The sequence below is a fragment of the Rissa tridactyla genome, chromosome 16, assembly GCF_028500815.1.
Source record: "Rissa tridactyla isolate bRisTri1 chromosome 16, bRisTri1.patW.cur.20221130, whole genome shotgun sequence".
NCBI lineage: Eukaryota > Metazoa > Chordata > Aves > Charadriiformes > Laridae > Rissa > Rissa tridactyla.
The window spans coordinates 6,848,650-6,864,043 of record NC_071481.1 but is presented as its reverse complement, the minus strand read 5'-3'; the positions used below and the strand labels follow the sequence as shown (position 1 = coordinate 6,864,043).

Here is a 15,394-nt window from a genome sequence, read left to right as displayed (position 1 = left end):
GCGCGCCGGAAGTCCCGCCTCCTCCGCGTCGTTCAAATTCCCAACCGGTGCGTCACGCCGTTCCCTTCAGGCCGGGGTGGGGGGGGGAAACGTCAGAACGTTTGCGGCGGCCGGGGCCAATCGTCGAGAGCCGCTTCGGCGCGCCCCACCAATAGGCGGCGAGGAGAAGGGCGGGGCGGGGCGCCGCCCGGTGGGGAAGGAGAGCGGAGGCAGGCGAGGCGGCGGCACCACCACAAAATGGCGGCGGGGTCGGGCAGCGCGGCGGCTGTGGTGGCGGTGGGAGGCAGCGGCCCGGCTGGGCCTCAAGCTGGCGGCGCTACGGCGGTGGGATGCTCCCCAGTGGGGAGCGGTGCGCCGGTACCGGGGCCCGGGGCGGTGCTGATCGGGGACCGGCTGTACTCGGGGGTGCTGATCACCCTGGAGAACTGCCTGCTGCCTGAGCACACCCTGCGCTTCACCCCCTCCATGAGCAGCGGCCTCGACCCCGACACCGAGACCGAGCTGCGGGTCACCGGCTGCGAGCTCATCCAGGCGGCCGGCATCTTGCTTCGTCTGCCGCAGGTGGGTCTGGGCCGCGGCCTGGCCGGGCGGGGCGGCCGGGGGGAAGAAGGCCGCGGCGGGGCGGGTGTGGGCTCGGGAGCGCGTTCCCTCTGAGGGGAGAGCTTTGTTTGCTAGGCTTCGGCCCGCCGGAGCCGGCACTCGATCGCTAGGCCGCCATCTGCGGTTATAGAGGCGGCGAGGGCCCAGGAGCTGCCCCTTGTGGCCGGGGTTTGGGCCGGGAGGGCCGCGGGGCCTGCGGCCTTCCCCGCCCGGCCGGGAGCAGGAAGCGGATGATGTAACCGCCTTCCTCCGCCGCCTCCACGCGGGGGGGGACAGGGGGGATCCTCCGCTTAAGGTCGGGGATTGCGGAAAGAAAGACTTTTTAGACTCCTTTGACTTGTAGTGATCTCGGAAAGGTTTTGTTTCATGGCGAACTCGTTGATTTCTGAGAGTAAAACTTCCCAGGCATCCTCTAGCTACCGAGCGTGAGCAGCTGAAGTTGTGTTAACGGCCATATGCAAATCATAATATGATTGGATTCCCCCCCCCTCCATCTACACTGAAAGAGTAACGTTTTTGTGGCGTATTGTTACAACTTTCAGTTTTATTGGGTTTTAGCCTTGGGGTGTTTCTTATTCCCTTTATTTAATTGAGAGTGTGTTTTCATGCTTCATAAAAGAAATTTGTGATTTAACATATATACTTGATTTACAGACAGTGTTTGTGGTATTCATAACATCTTAGGCAGCTTAATTCATTACTGAGGTAGGGGTGCAAGTTTTCTTCAGATACCACTAAGCTTATTCCCATACTTAAATATAGCTGAGCTAGTCTTCTGGGTCTTAAATCTGTTGAAATCATTCTAGGTAGCTTCTTTTTGGAACTGGTAGTTGTTTTGTTAATACCTATTGTGGTTACTTCTTTTTTAGGTGGCTATGGCTACAGGACAGGTGCTATTTCAACGGTTTTTTTATACCAAGTCTTTTGTGAAGCATTCCATGGAGGTAAGAAAATATTTAAAAGCTGTATGTGGCTACAAATGTTATTTAATCTTTGATCTGTCTTGGCAATTTGTCAACTTAGAATTGATCAGAGTATTGGTTTTACGTACCGATCAACGTGATTTTACAAAGCTACATAGTACTGATTTTGTCAAATTTCTAGTATTTCCTTGTTTTACCACCATTTTCTCTTGTTATCCCTCCTTAAGCTGTTGGAGGCGATCGGTTCCTGATTTGAGCAAAACATCAGTATGTTGCAATACTTATATTTCAGCATGTGTCAATGGCCTGTGTTCATCTGGCATCCAAAATTGAAGAAGCACCAAGGCGCATAAGGGATGTAATTAACGTGTTCCATCGCCTTAGACATCTACGGGAAAAAAAGTAAGCTCAGACTTTGAAATAATCTGAAGTATTTATGTTGTATTTTAATTACTAAACTTCACGGGCCGATGATAGTATCATTCCTTCCCTGTTTCATAAATCGGGGAACATCCTGAAGAGATCTCATGAAGGAGAAAAGTGAGTTGACCTGTTCTATTAAGTAAATATTTTTGGTGTTATAAATAGTGATGCCTGTTACTTCTAGACAACACAATTTAACCTGCATATGAGTACTGTTTGAGGTAAAGAGTATCTTCTTCAGAATATGAAATTTTCTTGCAGAAAACCTGTGCCTCTTATACTGGATCAAGAATATGTGAACTTGAAGAACCAAATTATTAAGGCAGAAAGAAGAGTGTTAAAGGAGTTGGGATTTTGTGTTCACGTAAAGCACCCTCATAAGGTTTGTACTGTATAAGTTAACTTCATCATCAGTGTTTCATATGCTCTAAATGCTTTGAGTAGACTACAGCTTCCATGTAGTTAGGCATCGTTTGTACATGATAACGCTAGTCAATTCAGCGAAGCTAGCTTCTTATGATCCCGATGTCTTCTTTCTCATTTAAGAGATTTTGACTAGTTGGTCTTGTATCACTGCTGAATGACGACTGGAGGTGGATGCAGATGCTAAGTATTCTTATTACATTATATAAGTAGGTAGCTTTGGTGTTGGAAAATGTCAACTAAACATAGATTCTTTAGCAGAAAGGAGTTTGGAGACCTAGGGTTGTGATATCCTGTTACCAGAAACACTGCATGTCATGATTGCTCCTTGTGGAAACATGCTGAGGTCATTAAACCCATAAGAGCTAGTTGCTGTGTTTCTTGTGTTCTGAAAAGTATACTCAAGTGTAAAGGGCTTCACTAGAAATGAGGCAATTCCCAATATTGGAGTATGATGTATCAGACTAGGATGATACTTGGAGGATGTAACTACTGCAAATGTTTGATTTGGTGCTTTAGTACCATTAGTGCTATGCCTTAAGTAGTTAAGTGTGGTAAAAGAACCTCCTACTTCTGTACTAGCAGAACTTGGGATCTTGCTCTTTCTTCCTCTAAAAACTACAGCTGTCTTAAGGTCTATTAAAGCCTACTTGATTTTCAGAATTCACTCATGTTATCAGTACCCCAGAGGACAATTGTACTTACTTGTTTATGAATTTGTGCTGTTAGTGTAGTCTTTTTTATCTGCATCCTTGTTTTCCTTTCAAACCTAAGGAAAAAAAAGTAGAACTGAAGAAACTAGTGACACACAACATGTTCTGTGCGAATACCGTTACGCTTCTGTTACTGCTTATTGCAGCTAGCAATATTTTCTCCCAAGTTACAGCTAAAAAGGAATCGTGAATTGTATAGGAGAACATACCTAGCTTGAAAACAGTTGAAGACAAGACATCTAGATGAATAGCAGGATGACTGAGCTCAGAAGACGGAGAGCTAGGAAGGTCAGATCTGGTTGAGTGTCAACTCATGTAAACTTTTGCATTGGAGAGCAGAAGCTGTGTGGATAAACACTGGGGATGTTGCAAACACTCTCTCATGTGGAGTGTTCTAGAGCTTGAAAGAGAATAACAGATGCCTCGTGGATGTCCCTCTGACATAAATAGGTGGCTCTCAAGATTCTTGTTAATAACTCAATAACCCATATCTTCCAGATAATCGTTATGTACCTTCAGGTATTAGAATGTGAACGTAACCAACACCTGGTCCAGACTTCATGGTAAGTTGATTTTCTTTGTTATAAGAGACCAGCAGGGGCAGTAGCAGAAATATGTCACTTGAGGCACTCTGGGCAACTTGCTCAGAAATGATTGTGGGCCACACCAGACAGCTCCAGTGTTTCTTGGCGTGCCCCAAACTACTACCCAAATGTTGATCGGCCTCTTAAGTTAGAGGCACTGTTTTAATGGTAAGGTAGCTTTCCACCCTGACTTCTCACTTCCCTCCTCTCTGCTTTTACTTTTCAGCTGAAGGGAAAACGTTGAGTGGGTTATAGCGTTTCCTTGGGTTTTTTTGTTCTTCAGAGAAAATTATGTGTAGTTAAAGTCTGTTAGCAGTGCTGGGAAATGGCTTTTCCCAGGGCTTGAGCTTGATTACAGGTGCATCAAAAACTCAGCACAGCTAAATTTTATTTATCTGTATGGATAATGCAAGATGTCAGCTTCTAAGACTGGATAAACTCAATGTTTTTGTTTGCCAAGAAATGTCCTCTGCCTTGTTGCTCTCATTACAGTAAAGATTTGCTGGGGATGGGAAGCTTATGTAAAAGTCTAGGTCTTAAACTTAACGAATAGATAATGCTTTTAAGACAATAATGGTTTTTTACCAATACTGTGGTTTAAAAACCTTTAGTGAATCCAAAGATCATATTTCTGCTGACTGAACTGTCTGGTACTGTGACCTGTGTGTAGAGAACCAGTTTTGACTTTTCTTTTCTGTACTCTTTTAATCAAAGGGTAGCCTCTGAGGGTAAGTGACTAAGACTTCTCCTCTGCTGCCCAAGCGCTATGGTGCAGGGATAGCTGCCGTCTTCAGTCAAACCAAAGCAGGCTCTACAAAGAGAAGGCTGACTCTAGACAGGTGGTATATACATGATAGTATAGTAACTGGCCAACTGCTGCTTGTGCTTATACTGTTTGACTTTTATTTTTATTGCGCATTTTGACTGTTGTATATCTTATAACCTGATTGTTGAAGTTTTGAAAGGTTTTTAATGTTCTATTTCTATAACTGTTAAAATAATGTATTCTTAAATGATAAAGCAAATTAAGGTGGGATTCAAGTCTTACAGGGGTGAATTAACACAACAAAAACTGAAATCTAGTTTTCATTTGTAAACTAGTTAAAAAAAACATTTGAGTAGATGCGTGAAGCTTGGAGTCAAAGGTAATACTTGGGACTTGGAGAAACTTCCCAGTACCATTGTGAAACTTACCGGTACCATTGCATGAAGTACTCGGATGTGAGTTACGGACTACTCATTACCAATCTTCTACGTGTTATGGAAGGAGGGGTAGGTGAGGAGGAGGAGGGAGGAAATTACCCCAATTGAGAAATGGTTCAGATGTTAAAATAACATATCTGTGTACTGATGCTTGTTGCTTTCAGTACATGAAAACTCGTGGATATCCAGTATAACTGTTCTTTGAAATGTGCATTTTTACAACATTACCTTTTTCTTAAAATATTGTGACAAGGATTCATTTCCTCATGTGTCTGATTCTGAGCCCACAGGAGAAATATGCAGAGGCCAAACTTGGAAGCAGACATGGTTTTCAATTTGGCAAATTAGAAAAAGGCTGTATGACTTCCAGATGTTTGAAGTACCACTTTTCTTCATCACTTCTTTTGCCAAAAGGTTTGTTCTCTCTTCATAGTGGGACAGAAAAGTAGGTTTTGAAGCTCCTTTCTTCCAGGAAGATGAGCTGATGCTTAGCATTGCTTCTCTGCTGTAGCAGTTGCTCTTTATGGAAACAAGAGCGTAAGACAAAGACAAAAAGGCGATGGGATTGGATTCAAGTTTCTGTTGTCTGTGTAAACTGGTTACAAGTGCCTGGACTGTGGTCTCTGGTTTTGATGTCTTGGGGCTTAGTGAATCCTTGTATACTGGGTACCCACATGGTTAATTACCGCTTTCAGAAAGCGTATTACTTTGAGGACTTTCTATTGTGTCTGGTTTTAGCGTTTCCTCACTTTGCTTGACATATGTGCTCAATTATCTAGATCTTTTTAAGCACATCAGCTGACACATTCAGAGGAAGTTACTTTGTGTATATAAGATTTAGAAGAATAATGCTTAAGTGTACTGACTGGAATATATGCAATATTTTACAGTTTTCTCATTCTGTGAATATTCATTTTAAGCAACCTTACTGAAATGGGACAATTTGGAAACCGTATTTCATGTGCCAAAGAGGAGATCTGCCTGAATACTGAGTATTCTCCTGAATTGATGTTCCCAAACATCCTGATTTCTTCTATCGCTGCTTTTTGCATCGAAAAGAATTCTGTTCTGGATGGAAAATAATGCTTCTGAAGGAAAAGGGACCCCTTAAATCTCCAGTGGAAGTTGACACGTGCTGAAGTGGACTGCATTTTCATGGGAATCTACTACAGGAGCTGCAGCTTTCAGCAAACCACCTGGGCTCAGCCCTATTGCAGAGAAACATGTGAACCTAAAAGTCTATAACTGAGTACTTCAGATTTTCCTGTATGTTGTCTTGATGAAAATAACTTGCCTGTTGCATGAGAGCAGGCCGGTAGAGGTCCAAAAGGAAAAGTGAAGTTAAAATTGGTTCTCTTTTCACAACTCAATTTTCAGCAGCAAGTCAGTCAAGCAAACTTAATTTCTGTCACACATCCCTCCCCTTTAGGGAATTATTTTTATTTATTTTTTTTCTTAGTAAAATCATTCAACTTTTCTTTAAATTTACAGGAGTAAAGTCTGAATGCAGTAAGAACTGCATGCAGTAACTGAATGCAGAAATAAATAGTCCTTGTAAAACTAAAAACAAAAGAAAAACCCCAAAAACGCCAAACAACTTTGCAGTGCCATGCAACTTTCCTGATATCCTGTCTTTCAGGAATTACATGAATGATAGCCTGAGAACAGATGTCTTTGTCAGATTCCAGCCGGAAAGCATTGCCTGTGCATGTATTTACCTTGCAGCCAGGACACTGGAGGTGAGCATACAGTTCCATTAATTTTGTGTTCGTTAAGTCTTTTAATGGAAGCGGAAAACTGAGCGTGACTTCCCCTTCCCTTTCAGATTCCACTTCCTAATCGTCCACACTGGTTTTTACTCTTCGGAGCAACGGAGGAAGAGATTCAAGAAATCTGCTTAAAAATTTTGCAGCTCTATACTCGGAAAAAGGTTTGCTGCTTTTTCGTATCGTGAGCTGTCATCAAAGGCTGCCGCTTAGAACATGAGTTGGAAAACTTTATCCCATTTGAAACTAGCTGGAAGCCTGGACATTAAGTGGAACGGGATAGTAGTCACGGTGTCTGGGTCTCCTTAGAATTCCTTCCCCACCCCCCATAAGTGAGTAAGGAGAAAGTCTAGCTTACCAAATTTTGTCATAAGCAGTGCTCCTGTCTTTGCAGGTTGATTTATCTGATCTGGAAAGTAAAGTGGAAAAGAAGAAATTAGCTATCGAAGAGGCAAAAGCACAAGCTAAAGGTTTAGTACCTGAGGGAGCCCCAAGTTTGGATAACACATCGGGATTTTCCCCAGTACCGAAAAATGGTAAGTAGTGGAAAATTTGTTTTTAATCACTCATCTTAAACATGTACGTGCATCCCAAAAGGGAAAATACAGTGTGGTTTGTCTTTTCTTGGTTTTAAGCTGGCTTGAAGCAAATATTCAAATGGCGGAGTTTGAATAGCATTGTAACTTTGTAATTTCTTGAAACAGATAAAGGCTAAAATCAAATTAGCCTAAAATTAAGGTTGGTTTAAATTCATATAGTACAGGGACTTGCTTTTATGTGGTTTTGGCAATAAAGTCAAACAAATACTTGCAATTGGCATGTTATGCTAAAGAAATATTAAAGCCTAGGTAGGATTAGGAACTCTGACAGAAGTAGTATTTTTGGGTGATGGGTGGGGAGTATTTTCTTGCATGCGTGGTCTAAGGTTTCCAGTCTAGTCCATGTCTTGCCCTGAAGATAACATTTACCATCTTCTTCCTCAGTTTACCTTAATTACTCAGTATCTTTTTTGGCAAGTAAAGGAAGCTGCTGTTCTTTGACACAGAAAGCAACGTGTTACTGTTGCAGTTAACTCCCTGGTGTTACTTCAGCATTTTGGCAGAAATGTTTCTGATTAAATTCTGTGAACTTCTTCAGATCTATTTCTTGTGGGTGGTTATGTGCACGTGCATGTGTGCACGTTGATGCAAGCTGCACGCGTACGGTACTGATTATTACAAAGATGATGAAACATCAAGAGGGCAAGAGGAGGCTTCAGTCCTTCTTTCAGTCACTGCCATACTTTCAAAATAAGGTAACAAAGGCTTGTTTTTCTAGAGTCTCCAAAAGAGGTTAAAGGAAATAAACCTTCACCGCTACCTGTTCAGGCAATGAAGAACGCTAAAAGGAAAACGGAAGGAGCAAAAAGAATGAGTTCAAATAGCCCAGTAAATGGGTAAGGCTTTCATAATGAAGAAGTTTGTGTTGTTTTGGGTTTTTTTCCCGTTACTACCTTAAGGAAAATAACTTACTGTTTACTGTCTCTTGCAGTGTTCAGAAAGGAAGAGAAAGCAGAAGTCGAAGTGGAAGTAGAGATCAAAGTTACTCAAGATCTCCATCTAGATCCGCATCCCCTAAGCACCGGTAAGTACTCGTGTCAGAGAAGGGTGCGCTGGGAGAAGCTCCCAGACTAAAATTTCAGAGTGAGCTTTGGTAGTTTCTCAACAAGAGCAGCCGTGAAATAACATAGCAGTATGTGCTTTAAAGTATGTATTGTGACTCCATTTAGGTGCAAATAGTAATGTAGAATAATTCCATTTAATATTAAGAAAACAATAAGCTTTCTCTCCTGTTCCTTTCCATAGGAAAAGTGAAAGTTACTCTACATCGAGCGGTTCCAAATCCCACAGCCGTTCTAGGAGCCGCAGTGACTCTCCTCCGAGGCAGTTCAACCACAGTTCTAGCTATAAAGGTTCCAAGGTGAGAAGTTACAAGAAATCAAAAGACTACAAATACTCAACACACAAACCACGGAAGTCTCGCAGCAGGAGCTCGTCGCGTTCCAGAAGCCGATCCAGGGAGCGCTCGGACCATTCGGGGAAGTACAAGAAGAAGAGTCACTACTACAGAAATCACAGGCACGAGCGGTCGCGCTCCTATGAGCGAGCAAGTCATCGCTATGACCGAGACCATCCTGGCCACAGCAGGCATAGGCGATGAATAAAGCAAAAAGGTCTTTCCTTTGGAATTGGAGCGGTGGAGCTCTTCCCCATTCGGTCTTTGCAGTATAGGGTTAACCTGGCTTGTAAACCACTTAGCTTGAGTAATGTCCATTCTGCTGGCGATTCTGTACCTTACTATCGTGAATCCAAAGGAAAGATCCCAATGGGACAGGATGACGTGAAAGACTCAAAATCTGGTAAATGTCTTGGTGACTGTTCCGCTGGAGTGTCACCCAGTGAGACTGCAGAACTTGTCTCTGGATGCTCCTATGCCCGCTCTCTAATCATTTGCATACCGTAGTGCAGTGGAGTGTTATTTGTGACTTCCAGTTCTGCACGCGGGACCTCCATGGCTCAGTAGCCGGAATACTGTGCTGAGCAGTCCTTCCCTGTGGAACTAGAAGGCTCAAGGCAGATCGTGAAAACCATTGGAGTGGCTTGGTGCTAACAAAGCTGTCTTTTCATACTGATTCAATTATGTTGTACAAATGTAAGGTGACTTTTTTTTAGAACTGTTGCCTATATTAGGTTATATATGTGTATATATATTTTGCAGTGTTACAGTACAGTATGGGAGTATGGCCTTACTAGCCTTTACACTTTATCCACAATGTAAATAAGCATTTGTTTTAATACAGGTGGAAGATATATACAGAAAATTCAAAACTTGAATTCTATCAAAAGACTTGTGTAGAAAATTCTGATAAATGTGAAAGTATTTAGCTCTGTGTATTGAGAGTAGTATATTTTTATCTGTGCAATGCTGTGTGCGGGCCACCAGCTCCTAAGACATTTCCTATATATTCATTTTAAGTGGTTTGAAATTCTTTACTCAGGATCTTTGACACTCTGAAGAAGTAGTAGTTTGTCAATCTGCATGCTTGTTGAAGAACAGAGCATTGGAAAAAAAAAAAAAAGGAAAAAAAAAAATAGCAAAACCCCCACAGCCCAGTAGTATCAGTTCTAGTGGTATATCTGAGCTGTTACTCTCATGCTCCCTAATTTCATTAAAGTATTTGATTTTCTATTAAAGTCACTTGATACTAGTTTCTTATGAGCTACACCACTGTGCCTACTCATAAGGAAAGAAATCTGGTGCTGAAGGAAGAGACTGTCAGATTGGAGTAGATTTAAGACCAGCCCAAGTTGTTGTGCCCTGAATATCAGTATAGCGGCCGTCCTGCTGGGCGCGTCCCGCGGAGCAGACGGGTGCTGGGCGAGACAGGGCGCCGGTGCTCCAGCCCTTCAAGCTCCACGTAGATCTTTCTAGAACCACTGGCTAAACTGCCCCTCTCCACTCCGGGGGGAAACAAGCTGCCTGAGGGTTTTTTTGTGGTCGGTCTTGTAGCTGCCTCTGACAGTCACTCTTCTCATGCTTCTTTTAAATCCAAGCCAATCCCGTGGCGGTTTTCTTATTTTATTTTTTTTTTTAATCTGTAGGCGAAGGGGCTGAAAGGATTTGCAGTCAGCCATCCTTTAGCCAACCTCATCTGCCAATTTCCTGACCTGGAGTTTGCCTGGGATTATTCTGTGTAATTACCAGTGGATGAGTTTGTGAACTTGACTAATCTTTGTTTCAACTAAGTGACGCTTTTGACCTCTGTAGCTCCCTCTGACACTCTGTTCCGTAACAGCGATTTCTGCTCTACGCACCAGGGTTACCTGTTGGAAATGCACCATTGCTGGGTAGTTCCAGTGGGTGCCCCTCTTCCCAGTGCAGCAGGAAGATTATTTGTTTCCCAGTCACCTTGCAGCAGCAGTAGTTGGTTTGTAGTTCATCACCGTAGTTCTGATTACATCTCTGATTACATCTGGGCTGAGAAAAGAACTAATTGAGATAAGCAGCGGAGACAAGGAAAGCTCCTTGGAGCTTCAGCGCGGCGCTGCTGTGGAATGTGAGTTAATCTGTTCCTGAATCGGTGAAATACCTGATTTAGCTTGACCTTTGCACACAGGTGGAAACTAATTTCATACTTGGTATGCTAAATAATGGAGTAGAAGTCTGAGTATTAAAGTAGCTCAGACATAACTTGGTACAAAAAGTAACTTTGATCTATTCAAACGTGAGCAACGCGAAGTAACAGTGTTCGAGAGAGAGTTGCCATTTTACCGCTTTCTAATTCTTACTACCTGGATATTGCTTGGAGCAGGTCAAGCTCTAATCTCTGTTTCCTAATTCCAGTTCTAAAAGGTAACCAGCGTTTCCCTGTTTAATTACTTCACTCTGTTCCGCGTGCTTCTGGAATTGCCTCTTTGTCTGGTCCCTGAGGGGAGCAGCATATGGGGAGGCGGGTTTCACAGCTGCAGCCTGCTCCAGAGGGGCTTCGGGAGGAATTAGCGTAGTTAAGTCTCGATTCTGCTGGCTACAGACGTGACCTTCCTCCTGTGCAAGTAGCATGGACAAGGATAAAGGTAAGACCCAGGCTATGCGCACTTTTCTACACGAACATAATGTCACTTGGCATAAAAACCAGCATCTGTGTTCTACAAACTCCCGTGCTCGTGTACAGTGCTGAATAAATACTAATCTGCTTTCCTAGCACACTTGCTAAAATCTGGAGAGGGAAAAAACCAAGGCAGAAAGTGTGTATATTTTTACATTGGAGTGGTTTGCTTCCAAAACAAAAGGGACTGTATCACAGGATTAAAAAAACGCCCTGTTCTAGAAGAGAACAAGCTGTCTTTCCCAGCGAAAAGCCCAATTCGCATCGCTGCGCGCAACGCCTTGGCAGCGAGGTGCGTTTGGGAGACAACGCTTAGAGCAGCGAGAGGGAGCAGGAGATGGAGCTGTGGAAACGCGGGGCCGATTCCTCGCCTGGCAGGGGATGTCCCCCTGTGGTTCCTCGCCTGGCAGGGGATGTCCCTCTGTCCGACAGAGGTGCCTGTTCTCGCTGCCCGGGGCTGTGGCCTGCAGCCAGACGGCCGAGCAAACCTCGTATTGTTTTACTTTGCTCAGGAAGTCCAGGATTAAAGAGTTTAATCACATGTATTTGGTAACTCGAGGGGCGTTTACAAGCAAGTAGCTTTTCAGCATTTACTGTGCTGAGAACTATTACCATCTGTCGTATTTCACTCTGGAAATAGCCGTCTCGGCATTCCGAAGCAGTCATTCCTGAGATTCAATTTAAGCTTTTCGCAGTGGTCAACTTAGGAACACTTGAGTTAAATCCCTGTTTCCTTGAAGTTAGGAATCCTGGGCATTCTGTTAGTTGAGGCATCTCCGGTTGGTACCATCCACCATCTCTCGGGTTACTCCTCTGTGATCTCTGTATCTGGTGTCCACCTGTAATTCCTTCTGCGCGGAGAGAGGGCACCTCCTTGACCAGAGGCTTCGAAGGGACAGCACTTACTGAAACCTCTGACTCAGGGGACACTGCAGTCTTGGCCAGGCTCTGGTTCTCTTTCCTCAGATAAAGCCTTCTCCCTGCTCCGGCAACACAGCCTCGTCCCCCTGCCTTCCGGGGAAATAGTCCCCTGGGCTCCCTGGCTGATGTTTCCTCAGCAATGGACTCCCCAGCTGGAAATCCAGGTGGAAGGTCGCGCCATCGGATCTGTATTTGCTCTGTATCAGCAGAGGGTCAGCCAGCAAAGCTTTCCTTTTCCAGGTGAGAGCCTAAAGAATTATTTCCTCAAATACGGAACTACTTCTAGCCCAGTGTGTGCCGGGCGGGTGGTGACCAAGAGGGAAAGGCCCTCCAGGTGGGTGAGGCAAAGATTGGAAGCCGGTGGTTGACGCGATCAAAGAATAATTGAATGAACAACAAAGCTTGGAATGCTTGAGATCAGATTAGAAAAGCAGGTTTCAGTTCCCTGCTGGGCAATTGGAACGGAGGCTTTAATTGAGATTTACCCGAAGCTTCAGCGCAGACGTTGCCTCCATCGAGAGCTGGGTGCTGAGCCCCTGGCGCCTCTGGAAAACCAGTGGGATGGGAAAGGGGAGAGAGGTTCAGAAACTGTCCACCTTCATTGCCAAGATCACTGCGTCGGCCACTGGAGTCTGGCCACCAGCTTTGGACTCATTTCCACTTCGTAAGCAGCTTCAGATCTGATATGGCCAGGTCTGAAGTACCGATACAGGTCATGGCTTTGGTTTATGGCAGAGCCCTTTGTGTGTCTGTTTGTGAAGGGTGGCTGCTCTTTGTGTTTGACTTCCTAGAGTCTGCTCAAAGTGAATTTGCTGACCTAAAGGCTGTGGATTGGTGATTTAAAACCATTTAGTTAGAGGGAGTGTCTGTTTTAAGCCTGATTTGGCTTGTTTTGCCCACAGACAATAATTGCCGTAATAATGATTTATAGTTCCACAAACGCTAGAAATATTCTGATGTGTTCTTGGGTGGAAAAAATGCCAGAAACCTGGAAAAAAAAAAAAATAGCCTTGCAGCACGTCCTGCAAAAAGACAGACCTAAGCCGAAGAGGAGCTGAATGAATGGAGCTCGCTCAAATACAGAAACTGCAAGTAGCCATTATTTGAGAGTGTTGCTTCATGCAAAAGAAAAGGAGGATTTTCTCCACTGTCCTGCCAGGTAACTCCTCTCCAAGAGTTGCCAGGCAACCCTTGTTTTTATTGCCCTTAAATGTGGGTGAAAAATTACTAAGCAAAGCAATTCTGCCTCTGGTGTATCCAGCTCAACTCCGCTTGAGGTAAACAGCAAAAAAATTTGCCTCGTTTGACTGTGGTTAAGAGTGAGCTGAAATCTGGGCTTTGCTGCAGGAGTCAGACAAAAGCGGGCTGGAGGAACCAGCTGCGAGGATGCAGAACGTGGTTAAAAGCTGTGGGGAGCAGGGCAGTAAGAGCTGGAAAGATCACAGAATGGGTTGGGTTGAAAGGGACCTTAAAGCCCACCCAGTGCCACCCCCTGCCCTGGGCAGGGACACCTCCCACCAGCCCAGGTTGCTCCAAGCCCCGTCCAACCTGGCCTTGAACCCCTCCAGGGATGGGGCAGCCACAGCTTCTCTGGGCAACCTGGGCCAGGGGCTCACCACCCTCACAGCAGAGAATTTCTTCCTCAGATCTCATCTCAATCTCCCCTCTTCCAGTTTAAAACCATTCCCCCTCATCCCATGGCTCCCCTCCCTGCTCCAGAGTCCCTCCCCAGCTTTCCTGGAGCCCCTTTAGGGACTGGAAGGGGCTGGAAGGTCTCCCCGGAGCCTTCTCTTCTCCAGGCTGAACCCCCCCAGCTCTCTCAGCCTGTCCTCCCAGCAGAGGGGCTCCAGCCCTTGGATCATCTCCGTGGCCCCCTCTGGCCCCGCTCCAACAGCTCTGTGTCCTTCTGCTGTTGGGGGCCCCAGAGCCCTCAATTGTCAATCCATCCAACAATCATGTTTGATTTCTAGCACAGTGTAAAGTCCCTCGTGGGTGTCTCCAATATCTCAGGTCAGCAAAGTTGTGCCGTGATCAGGTCTATCTTGATGACGTCCATCCTGATGCCATCCCTCCAGTGCTCCTGTGCCACCTGCGGCGTCCCCACCACCGCTACTCCCAGCACGGCCGCTGCGGCTTCAGTCACGTGCCCAAAATTCCAGCTCTGCCCGGCAGCGGCAGCGCTCGTGTGTGCCGACAGCAAGGGCTGAATCAAACACCAGCGGGAAGAGGTGGCCTGAGCCGTCTTATGCCTGACAGGGATTTTTTGAAAATCCTCCAAAACCAACAAAATGCAGTTGGTAAGGCACAAAGGGAATTGCTCTGAAATTAACAGAGGGGAAGGAAGGTAACTGCTTACAGCACCTGGAGAAGAAGAGAGTGTTAGTGTTTGTGAGAAGGAGAGAGATTTCTAGAACGCAGCTTTATTTGGAAGAAAGGAGAAAAACACAGGTATCGGGATACAGGGCACCCTTGCCGCTGGCTCGGTGCCACATCTGATCTTTGCGCAAAGATGAGCTTTTCCCGCTGGCTTTAGAGAGCCGTGGAACCTAATTCTGTGGGTCCACTTTAAATGCAGGGTGATGGATCCACGCGTTCGTTTTTACACGCGGCAGAGCAATAATCTGACATTTATTTGATTGGTTTGATGCCCTGGAACCCCGTGATTGATTTCCGTGGACGTGTGTGAGCACTAACGGCTTCTGCGTGGCTGAATATCTGTTTGTTCCAGACCTCCATGCATGAAACCGGCCTCCTATCTGCAAGGCAGAGCTAAGCTCCAGTGAGCACCCACCACCCATCGCTGTCAGGGCAATCACCCCCCCGGGCAATGCTCCTTCCAAAACCACTGAAGCTGGAGAGGCTGGAGGGGTTGGAGGCCCTTCCTGAGGGTGCTGTTGGGGAGTAGCACTCATGGCTGATCCCTTCCTGAGTTCCTTTTGGTTTTTAGAGCACTTTTCCTTAGGAAAACAACGCCATGGAGCCGTAGAGGACGCGATGTGGAAATGCTGAGAAGGATATTCACACTACCTGAGAACTTAGATACCAAAGCTGGGGAGTTCCCTCTCTCTCCTGCGCAGCAGCCAGGCAAAGGCAGGTATTCAAATTTCAATTAGACTTCTCCAAAGCCTGCGGTGGACGAGTCTGTCTCGCTTCGAACTGCAGAGGAATCGGCAGCGTGGACATGCTCCTGCTC

General features: G+C 45.3%; 1 protein-coding gene across 2 annotated transcripts; it reads left to right on the top strand.

Annotated features, from left to right (window-relative positions):
- The first annotated feature begins 168 nt into the window (after positions 1-168).
- CCNL2 (cyclin L2) lies at positions 169-9,868 on the top strand. Of its 2 annotated transcripts, XM_054222206.1 has the most exons (11): positions 169-561; positions 1,470-1,544; positions 1,816-1,925; positions 2,208-2,328; positions 3,581-3,645; positions 6,509-6,608; positions 6,695-6,799; positions 7,030-7,171; positions 7,953-8,070; positions 8,166-8,258; positions 8,480-9,868. In XM_054222206.1, exons 1-11 carry the CDS (start codon positions 238-240, stop codon positions 8,832-8,834), a joined length of 1,608 nt encoding a protein of 535 aa, XP_054078181.1. In that variant the 5' UTR covers positions 169-237; the 3' UTR covers positions 8,835-9,868. The 2 variants fall into 2 exon arrangements, with proteins under 2 accessions (XP_054078181.1, XP_054078182.1); XM_054222207.1 differs by lacking the exons at positions 169-561; positions 1,470-1,544; positions 1,816-1,925; positions 2,208-2,328; positions 3,581-3,645 and adding an exon at positions 5,949-6,135.
- The last annotated feature ends 5,526 nt before the right edge of the window (positions 9,869-15,394 follow it).